General features: G+C 40.4%; 2 protein-coding genes across 2 annotated transcripts; one reads left to right on the top strand and one right to left on the bottom strand.

Moving 5' to 3' along the window:
- Nucleotides 1–473: 473 nt before the first annotated feature.
- Nucleotides 474–5,639, bottom strand: xrra1 (X-ray radiation resistance associated 1). The gene is made up of 17 exons (XM_070918032.1): nucleotides 5,549–5,639; nucleotides 4,858–5,003; nucleotides 4,689–4,760; nucleotides 4,528–4,600; nucleotides 4,330–4,427; nucleotides 3,863–4,011; nucleotides 2,753–2,863; nucleotides 2,543–2,661; nucleotides 2,379–2,443; nucleotides 2,210–2,287; nucleotides 2,029–2,122; nucleotides 1,814–1,932; nucleotides 1,518–1,688; nucleotides 1,272–1,416; nucleotides 1,042–1,157; nucleotides 810–915; nucleotides 474–731 (listed from the first exon to the last, which is right to left on the bottom strand). The coding sequence occupies exons 1-17, from the start codon at nucleotides 5,637–5,639 to the stop codon at nucleotides 556–558; spliced, it is 1,929 nt and encodes a 642-aa protein (XP_070774133.1). The 3' UTR covers nucleotides 474–555.
- Nucleotides 5,640–6,363: 724 nt separating this feature from the next.
- On the top strand, nucleotides 6,364–9,189 carry LOC139295188 (sialidase-3-like). The gene is made up of 3 exons (XM_070917319.1): nucleotides 6,364–6,463; nucleotides 6,676–6,915; nucleotides 7,025–9,189. The coding sequence occupies exons 2-3, from the start codon at nucleotides 6,691–6,693 to the stop codon at nucleotides 8,030–8,032; spliced, it is 1,233 nt and encodes a 410-aa protein (XP_070773420.1). The 5' UTR covers nucleotides 6,364–6,463; nucleotides 6,676–6,690; the 3' UTR covers nucleotides 8,033–9,189.
- Nucleotides 9,190–10,699: the final 1,510 nt, after the last annotated feature.

The raw sequence follows: 10,699 nt of genomic DNA, 5'->3' as shown, positions 1-10,699 counted from the left end.
ACAGCTGAACTCTAGCAGCCAGCAGATGATGCATACTATGTGTGCATGCTGGATTAATTCTGCTAACAGCAGTGGTGATGGTGCAGCTGCTCAAAGCCGTCACTCTATCCTTGCCATCGTATTAATCAGGCAGACTCATGGGAACAGACAGAAACACAGTCATCTTGGCGGGTGCCACCCAGTCACAACTGACAGTTGATTTTAATGACCTTTGTAGCTTTCTCCATGCAGGGAGCAGTAGCCTAAAACTCACAAAGTTAATATTATAGGGGCTAAAGCTTTCATATTGTACTACATATTGCCTGCTATAGGCTAGGCTATAGGTTTTTATAGGTAAAGTTTGTTTTTACAGGCAGCCTCATGTTAGCTATGAGGAATCAGTCTTTGATGTTCAATAAGATACACAATGAGATTCACTCACCACTACTTTTATTTTTGACATATGGTTGGTTTTCCCATCAAGTGCACTCACACCAACTGTATTCCAACATCAACAAGGTGTTATTCAAGGCAAGAAGAAAATCACAGTTTAGCTCAGCACTTGAACTAGAGCGTCTACACAGGCGGAGGTTCAGCTCCGCCTTGGTTGGTGTTTCCATCAGACTCAGTGCCGGCTGCTTGCTCCATTGTTTTCTTGTGGACCATCTTGTACTTTGACTTCATATCCCTCAGCAGCGAGAGAGCTTCTGTATATTCTTGCTTGTTAACACCTGTGCCATGTATGGCACTGCCTGAACAGAAAGCAAAGTGTTACATAACGAGAGGTCATGAAAGTTAGCTGACCTTCATTGTGTCAGAAATGTGCATACTTAAGGGGACTTCTTTTAGCGTTGTACTCTCTTTGATTTCCCGGATCATTTCATCAACTCTTTCGGCCGGTTGCTTCATTGGTTTCAAAGGTGGAAGTTCTTTAATCTGTGTAGAGAAATGTTATTTTTTAAAAGTCATAACATGAAGGTGATAACATCTTTCTAGTTCTTTACAGGTCTTGCTACATTTATTATAATTGGACAGCAATATTGAGTGTGAATGCAAATGAACCCTTTTCTCTCTTTCTCTGTATGGTGTCTGGATGCTATCAAGTTTTGGTTTCGAGTGTCTGTAAACGTTAAGATTCTTCAATGTGTGTTCCAGCATCCGAACAGCTGTTTGAATTCCTGTTGAAAGAAAAAAAACATGAATATCCCCCTTCACTATGGGGGGATTGCAAAGCCAAACTTTTTACGGGCTTGAGGAAAATAAATAGCTGCAGGAGAAACTGCAGTTCTCACCGACGGCCACCACCATATCAGGGTTTGGTTTTGCATCCATCAACATTTTGTAGCATGTAAATCTTTCAGGAGTGGCATCGTCTTCCTTCTCTGCAGCTTTCTCATCAGCTTGAAGATCAAATTCATATTCAGGAACATCTGTTGCCTGAACATGAAACAACATTCAGTAAAGAGAGAAAAATATTTGAAATGCGTAGGCACTGATCCACCATGTATTATTTATAAACCCAAAAGGTTATAGAATACCTGAGTAACAAAGAAATGCTCTGTATTTTCTTGGAGGGTGTTGTCTTTGCTTTTCTTGCCTTCAGATTCTGGTGTTCTCTCCACAGTCGCATCACTTTTCTCAACCTGAGCAGGACAAGGTGCGTCCGTCAACGGTGCCTTCTTTGACACCTTTGGGATTCTTTCTTCCACCTGGGAACAAAATGTGAAAAAAAAAAAAAAGGAGGATGATTTGTTGACGTAACTGTTTAACTTTCACATAGCGAAATCCGTAGGGTGATGATCAGACAACATCAACAATGCAGAACACATCCGACCTTCCATTTTGGATCAGTGGACACTTTCAGTGGGAGCCTCCCAGCTTCTTGCGTCTTCTTACGCTTTATTGTTATCCCCAGTCTCTCTTGGAGGTAACAGGTCAGTAAGGGAAGGTCTCCTGTGTTCAAACAAAGACATGAAGGCAGTTTCAGCATTCAAAATTCAGAGCCAATCTTTAAAAATGGCCTCTTACAGCAGAAAAGAGAAGGGTTACCACTTCTCTGTGTGGTCAGAGGGTTGGATTGAATATCAATTTCTCGCAGCATTGGGAAAAGAGCGACAGCCATCAGTGCTTCTTCCTTTGCGATCTGATGAGAAAACACTGATGAGACATGTTAGCTCGTTTTACAAAAAGGGGTCACGGTTGATTCATTTATACATATTATCCAACTCACCTTGTTGTCAGCTAAATTGAGGAACTGAAGCTCTGGTAGTGGAAAACTGGATCCTTTGCAGCACTCCTCCCAGTTTTCCTTGTGAAAGATGCAGGCCACAAGTTTAATGCAGAGATTTAAAATATGAGCTGCAGAAACACAGTGATGACACATCTCAAACATCAACGGCAGAATGAATTACCTGTGAAATTCTGTCAACATGTTCATCAGTGTTAGGATTAGGGTCAGTGTTTGCTGGATTGAGGGGATAAAAAAAGGACTAAATCAATACGTTTCTGGGGATGTTGAGGAAAGTCTGACATGCAGGGTCCATTGTTAAGTTATTTACTGAGCATTTACCCTCCTCTTCCGCTTGCTCTCCAGTAGAAGTATGCAAAGGTTTTGAACGGCCCGTCAGTTGCACATATGGTATTTCAGAAATGCGGTTCCCCTGGAGGTTTAAATACTTTAGCCTGTAAGTGACAGTTAGAAATACTTAATGAACGTTTCCACAGATTTTGTTATGCATTGTGTTGTATAGCAAACTTCAAATCACGTCATGACCTCTTAAGGTTTGTAAGACTGTTGAAGACTCCAGAGGACAGTTTGTTATCGTCAAGCATCAGGACTTCAAGAGCTTTGTACTGTGCATCTTCTTCTTCTTCTTCAGCCAGCCTGTACGAGAAAAGAGAAGACATACAGGACAATTCACCAACTTCATAAAATCCACATTGATAAATACCGAATGCATCTCATAATGCAGTTAAATTCATAAAGTCAGAGTAACATACTATATACAGTATGTGTGAATGCCATTTTCTGCTTGGCTTCATATACCTGGCTGTAGAGCAGGTGGGTTGAATGTCAGTACATTTGCTTCACCAGAATCAGGAGAGTGAATGTGGAACACTAGTGCACCCCCTCTTGGTCAATTTGAAAAGTGTTTCAGATGCATCTTGAGTTTGTGGCCTTTCTCTGTAATCAACCATTGTGTTATGAAATCACATCAATGTGCTGATGAAGTATACTGATAAGCATGTTATCATACCAAATGATGACTGAAAGACCTGGTTTGAAAGATCACAATAAAACTTGCTTAAAGAACTCTGAATACATTAATATTCATTCTTGCTCATGAACTGTGACCATAGAGACACGGTAATACTTTGTCAGAAAGATATTGTATTGTCAATCAAAGATATTTTCTGCAGTAATAATTGTAAGACACAGACTGGAGGCAGCGTCAGACTGTAGTTAGAGAATGAATTTGCATTTTGTTCTTTCATTGTGCCAGCTTCCCCATAACTCATATCAAAGTTTTTTGTAATAACTGTCATATGGAAAGTAGGACCTGTGTGTGAAAAGCAAGGCCAAACTCACTAAAGTGATCTATTATCTGCTTGTGTTTTTGCTATTTTTCCCAAAAAAGAACAATTTGTTGTGATTTTTTTTTTTATAAATTAACATGAAAGTGGACAGACAAAAGGCTAAAACTATTACTAAAAAGGAGCATTTATGTGCTTCAGCGCTGATTGTCTGAGTTGACACAGCAAGTTGTCTATAGGTGAAGCATTATTTAAATTAGTGGTAAGAATGCCATAAATTCAATAAAAATGACTAACTCTGTACCTAGTCACTCCTATATAGCTGCATCATGGAAAATAAGGTACTAACAGTTGAGTGGGGTCATGGTTGGAAGAACCCAGACTAGGAGGAAGATGACGAAGCTGATTTCCAGTCAGATGAAGGACTGTTAGACGTGGAAGCCGACCGATGGAAACAACATCGTCGGCTGACAAACTGTTGTAGGACAAATCCAAAACCTGTGAGGATGTAAATGAATTATTTTGATAAAAATAAACAGGTGAAGAAGAGGAAATAGAAAAAGAAGAGGAGTTACTGCTATATTTTTTAAAAGGCACGATGTAGGCATCAGTAAAGACTCAACTTTAATTGGCAGACATGCTTTCTTTGTTTGTCATATAGCTCTTGGGAAGAGAAGAAGATGAGAATTTAGGATGGAAATAAAAGGCTTTCAAAGTCTTGTTAGGACTAAAAAGCTTTATATTATTCCAGATATACAATATAAAAACAGTAACAACATTAGTATCTAATAAGTATGTCAAAGTCAGTCATCTTACCTTGAGATGTGGGAAGTCGGCAGCTTGAAACGTCATGTTGCAAAGCCCATTCAACGACAGATTGAGTTCTCTTAAAGACACAAAACTGCTGAAAGACCCTGTAGAAAAACAATGGACATTTTCTGAAACTCACAACTTTTTGAAAGAGGCCCAAAGTCTCACTGAAGGTGAATCCGCATGAAATATACAAATAATCACCTAAAGAGAGGGAGTTAATAGATGCATCAACGTAAGCTACATTGTCAAACACCTTGAGGTCTTCTGGCGTGACCTGCGCACAGTAAGGGAAAAGTCTTTGATCAGTTTTTGCTCACTGACTACCAAATCATTTGGACAAAAATGCGAAAAGTGATTCTTACAGAATGCAGTTTCTGCTCACTGATGTCAACAGAGCAGAGCTCAGACGGCTTATGAACACAATGTGATTGGAGCTACAAGAGAAAATTGAAAATTGTAACAGTTTGCGGTCACCAACAGGCTGACTGATCCTGTTATCTTTTGTCAAATAAGTACAATTCAGTGCCTTACCAGGAAGAGTCCATCTAATGTGTTACCATGAGGAGTATCAGCCCCCCTGTTGTCACATTTTTGAAAAGTCACTTTTATTCGTCTATGCACATTCTTGTATTTCTGCTCCTCTGCCTTTCTGTAAGCCACAAGCCAATGACCGGCACCTACAAGGAAAGAATACAATAATGTCAGCAGATATTGTTTGCAGATTTACAAATGTGGACAGTCTATTAGGGCTGCAACTAACAATTATTTTCTCAATTAATAGTTTTGTCCTTAAAAATAGTGAAAATTTGTCGTAATAATTTTCCATAGCCAAAGCTGACATTCAAACTACTTGTTTGTCCGACAAACAGCCCAAAACTCTAATTCAGTTACATTCAAATATACAAGCAAAAAGACTATTCATCTATAGACATATAACCTCATAACCCATTATATAAGCAGCCTCATAATTAGCATTAGCCCGATAGCCTGAACTTTGTCTCCCTTACGACAAAGTAATATTCTTCCAGTAGACTAAACGATTGGTCAATATAGTACAATATGAAAAAAAATATACATTTATGAATAGCTTTGGGGTCAAAAGGATGTATTGATTAATCAAATCATTTGCAGCCCTTTTCTATCCTTAATAACAATGAGTGCCTTAACACTTAATAAGGGCCTAAACATTTTTAATAGACTAATGTAACTGAACCAAACGCACCTTCTTTTCTTCGACGGAGTAATGTCCGGCCTGGGAAACATTTGGTGGGACAGTTTTGTCCATCAGCAAGTTTATAGGAGGCTGCAGTCATGTCTTGTTTGCTTGTGTGAGATAACTTTTTATTCCAGTGTTGATTGCGCTTTTCACGAACTGAACTGGTAAAACTACTCGCTACAACACATTTGATCTTGAGCTACACTGTAGTGCTCTGTATCCTAGCAACAGCATGTAAGACGAGAGCTGCTCCTCCCGTCCAGCGGGGGGCGGTAAGAAGTAAACATGGCTAACAACTTTACAGGCGAAGGCGGAAGAAACCCGCTAGTTTAGCTTGTCAAAGATTGAATTGAATGATAAGATAATAGTCTGCCTAGACCGTCTAAGGTTATTTAACACATTACACATATAATGTTACCAAAATGCACCAGCTTTCCATATACAACACAAAGTATTTAATTACTTATCAAGATGAATTTACGTTCGACCCGTGTTCGTTCAAACTGTTTAGCTAGCTAGCTTCTAATCTGAATTGACCACACAGCGCATGCGTAACGCTGCCTATCGTAGTCACTGCCTGTTTTTGATTATTCCTGTTCCCTAACAGTTAGTAGCTACCTCGTCTGTCTGTTATATATTGTGCTAGCACGATAAAATGAGAAGTCCTTGACCAAACGGCATCTTTGGGGCTCTAGCTGACGTAGGTAGTTGAACTCGATGTGTAGTTTAGTCAGGACGCGTCCAAGCGAACGCGGAAGTGAGTGTGTTGTGTGTCTCGCTTCAGTGCCTTCATCTTTCCTGATGAACCCATAGCATCAGTGTCGTGAACATCCGAGGTGCTTGGTGTGGCGTGAAATTAGACGGTATAATGCCGTTCACGCAAAGATCAAGGGTGACAAATGTGAAGAGTGACAAGTGAAGGTAAGGGGGTTATTATGCATGCTCAGTGTACGTTAGATGATATTTGTAACAATGCAATCAAATGTCTGTCAGGAGCTGCTGGAGTGTGAACTCTTCCTGTGAGTCTGTGATAAGATTTCTGTTATAACAAGAGTAAAACATTTTTTTAAAAAAAGCAAAAAAGGATATTTAGAATATATATATCATATATTTGGAACATTTTCTATTCACAGGAACTGTGATCCACCATGGGAAACACACCATCAAAGAGTGGCGGCGGAGAGGAACCGGTCAAAACAACTTTGTTTGAAAAGGAGTCAAGTGGGATTACATACAGAATTCCTGCTCTCATTTATCTGAGGCACAGTCACACCTTCCTCGCCTTTGCAGAGAAAAGATCCTCGCCCTCTGACCATGAGGCCAAAATTCTTGTTATGAGAAGAGGAACGTTGAAAGATGATGGATCTGTCCAGGTTATTATTCATATGCAATAAGATGCAGATTAACCTTTTCTGTGATACTGATAACTGTCGACATAATCTGTGCTCTTTTTGATAGCTGTCTTTTGTCATGTTTTTCTAGTGGTCGTCCAGTCAGGAGCTGTCAACAGCATGTCTACCAAACCACCGCACTATGAATCCTTGCCCTGTATATGAAAAAAACAGCAAAACACTGTTTTTATTTTTCATCTGCATCTGGGGAAACACCACAGAGCACAGGCAGATCGTCACAGGTAAAAACAAGGCACGTCTTTGCTGTGTTAGCAGCAGCGATGATGGACAAACCTGGAGTCAAATGAAAGACTTAACGGAAAGTGTGATTGGCGAAACTATCCATAAGTGGGCCACATTCGCTGTGGGTCCAGGCCACGGTGTTCAGCTGGAGAACGGCAAATTGATCATCCCAGCATATGCCTATTACGTCCCTTACAGATTCTGTTCCTTCCCCATTCCTTTTACAGTCTACCCACGTGCACTGTCAGTATACAGTGAGGACTTTGGCCAGACGTGGCATATAGGTAAGATGCTTCGAAAAAAGTCTTGCGAATGTGAAATGGCAGAGATCATAGACCACGAGGGCAGGAGTCATCTTTACTGCAATGCTCGTAACTCTGGAGGCCACAGGTGTGAAGCCCTGAGTGAAAACAGCGGTGTGTTTTTTGACAAACCCCACTTTGCTCCAGAGCTCGTCGAGCCGCCTTCAGGCTGTCAAGGCAGCGTCATCGGCTTCCCTGCTCCTGAATTTGTCCCCAACGATGACGCTGAAAGCAAAGCTTGCGGCACATCACTCTTGTCTCCAGACACACAAACCTGGCTCCTCTTCATCCACCCAACCAACAAGTCTAGTAGGAGGGACATGGGCGTGTATTTAAACCGCTCCCCCCTGCACTCTTCAGGATGGGACAGGCCCAGGATCATCCACAGGGGACCCAGTGGTTACTCTGACCTGGCTTACAACGGAGACAAGGATCAGTTTTCGTGCCTGATGGAGTGTGGGAAAGAAAGTGAACTTGAGCAGATTGCGTTCATGTCGTTTACCCTTAATGATGTCATGCAGACGGGCAGTAAGAAAGAAAAGAAGATGCGCTGAAATTGTGGCTTTATTTCTGTATCAACAAAGCTCTCTAACATTCGCCTGCAACCCAAAAGATCCAAGAAAAAGCCACTAAATATGCTGTCCAGTAACATCTGTCTGTGTTTACTGTTGTTCTACATTCTGGAGATGATAATGCATGCATGACTCGTGTGTTTTGTTGTCTCCTTGTTTACATGAAAAAGTTATTCAAGTCTTAATATTATTAACATGCAACCTGCTGTATAAGGAAGGAAACAATTTTTAATAGGTTGGGTGGCTGATTTCAAGCATGCTGTGCTGGACTGTCATCTTTAAAACAGGCTTTGTGTGTAGCATGTTTGACAAGTACTTCATACCAATTTCTGCATCTTATTTAACTGTCAGTGTTTCCTGAGCAGTGGAGAGAATTTGCCTACCTCTTTTTATTTTCATATGAAGATCATAGCAGGCCTTGTAAAGTAGAGCGTAGAGTTTCCTCCGTGCTCAGCCTCTCCTTTACATTTAGTATACTCTGATTCACATATGCCTTCTACTCCACTGTTTAAACTTCAACTGTGCTGCAGCCCGTCAGCGCACAACCTTCTCTGGAGGCCACAGTGGGTGCCACAAAACTGGACAGAAAAGACAAATGTTTACTTTTTACCTGCCGCATCCAGCTAATCAATGAAGAGACCAACCAAACTGTATCACATCTATGAGTTTTTAAAACAGTTGATGGTTTAATACATAGGTACTTTCGGCAAGCTACTTTGGGCTACTTTGTACTTTACACTGGTTTATATTACATTAATTTCAAAAGCAATATTCCACTTGGTTACATTATTTTCTTTGTGTTTTCAGGCGCATTTAGCATGATTTTCCCCCCGCCGTTATTAATTAAGTGCAGGATTATGACCAGGTATGATTGGCTAGCTGTTAGTTATCAAATGAAAGCATGTAACGGCATGTAACAGCAGATGAAGACTCACCATTGTGAAGCCACTAGGAATTTGCACACGTAAAACCGTGTACTGAGCGACTTTAACATCCATCTTTGCCTAATGTGACGCAAAATGCCTCAAAGTGGTATTACATGAGATTCATTGTGTTTCTGTTGACTGTTGTGGAAAGTGACAAAACCTGCATGAAACATGTATTTTAGTAGAAAATAAAAGTAACCTGTGATCACCCGACTCATCCTTTGTTCAATTTTTTACACGTTTTTTTCTTATCATATTGTAATAATTACAGTAATTATTGCTTTTAACAATTGACTGTTAATTTAGAAGGAAACAATATTCATCCGTCAAACAGGGGTAAAGGATTAAGGAATAGATAGGGCATGGGTGTGGTTTTAAAAGCAGCTATAAAAAACACTACATCAGCTGTGGGGAGTATTTCCTTCCCTCGGCAGGCAAAGGAGGCTTAGGGCATGTTGAAATGTTGTGAAGCGACCTGTGGGGAGTTGAGTGTGATTCAGCAGATGTGCAGGCAGCAGGGATGAATTAAGGACAAGGAGGAGCGTTTTAGTTGAGGATAGGATGCAGATATTCTGTATTTTTTAAGTTTTCCAAATAATATGACGTCTCTTCTGTTACTTTTTGATAAAGTGCAATTAACAAATGAAAACTAGCTGTGTCGTGACAGGATTTACATGCTTAATACTCTTAGCAAGACCACTACAATAATGTTGTAATGTAAAAGCTCAAAGGATAAGGCAACATATTTCTTACTGTCAACAAATCCCATGAAAAGATCAAATCCAATAATATGTTAGTCTGTCTCCCTCCTTCGGACTTCAATGCTCAAATACTTTGTTTCATTTAAAAAAAAAAAAAGGCTTAGTAATCTTCTAAAACAGTGGTAACTCAAAACAACACATTCAAGGTAATAAGCATGTCACCCAGTGCGATGGAGTGGCTCACTGATGTGAGGAATAAGCTAGATAAGGATTTGGCTACAGAGGCAACCCTCGTTAGAGCATCACCAGCCTTATTATTAAGTCCACTTGAAATGGAGAAGTGAAGAAACACTACATGAATCGTGTATTGGAATTTGAGATTCTTGAGATCACAACTTTACTGACTGTATTTAAATGTCACAGTACAGACTCTAGTGTAGTAAAAGGTGGAAGCACTGAACTCATGCTGACATGGATTGCTGTGCTCCATTGAATTATTACAATTGTGAGGGAATTTCAGTTGACATCTGTGCCCTTGGGTACACGTCAGCAGCTACAGGCTACTTGGGACTTCAGTGCTGTGCCTGACCATTAATATGATCTCTGAACTGAGACAAAACAAAAACTAGGAAAGCTATTAAGTGCACTTTATTAGATGTGGGGGCTTGGAAATCTCAAATCTACTGACCGGCTTCTTCCTTGCTTTCTATTTTTCATCACCTTATCCAAACAGCTTCTTCACAGGAAGGATGAATCATGCGGTGAAACCTGGTTTTCTCCGACAGTGTCGGCGGTGACGCATCCAACATTTTCCAGCATATATGATAATCTTTATCAGAGGGTGGCTCACTGTAACACACACACATATGTTTCATCTATCACTCTGATGATATTTGGGAGTCCAGAGGCTACCAGTGTTGGCGTCGCAGATGTTTTCTGTTTGTGGTAAGCTTGTGCGGTGTCCCAGCAGGCTCGGCTCTTTTAGCAGCACAGACAGTGCTGCTACATCACATTGTTCTTGT

Source organism: Enoplosus armatus, chromosome 13 (assembly GCF_043641665.1).
Source record: "Enoplosus armatus isolate fEnoArm2 chromosome 13, fEnoArm2.hap1, whole genome shotgun sequence".
NCBI classification, from domain to species: Eukaryota; Metazoa; Chordata; class Actinopteri; order Centrarchiformes; family Enoplosidae; genus Enoplosus; species Enoplosus armatus.
This window is presented reverse-complemented; position numbering and strand designations above follow the sequence as displayed.

Excerpts from the sequence above, each read along its gene's own strand:
- xrra1 (XM_070918032.1), bottom strand. The coding sequence starts at position 5,639 with ATGACTGCAGCCTCCTATAAACTTGCTGATGGACAAAACTGTCCCACC. Across the intron at positions 2,288-2,378 it reads TTTCACAGGTAATTCATTCT|GAAAACTGGGAGGAGTGCTG; the intron begins GCCGTTGATGTT and ends ATCTTTCACAAG. Across the intron at positions 916-1,041 it reads ACAGAGAAAGAGAGAAAAGG|ATTAAAGAACTTCCACCTTT; the intron begins GTTCATTTGCAT and ends TTCTCTACACAG.
- LOC139295188 (XM_070917319.1), top strand. The coding sequence starts at position 6,691 with ATGGGAAACACACCATCAAAGAGTGGCGGCGGAGAGGAACCGGTCAAA. Across the intron at positions 6,916-7,024 it reads AAGATGATGGATCTGTCCAG|TGGTCGTCCAGTCAGGAGCT; the intron begins GTTATTATTCAT and ends ATGTTTTTCTAG.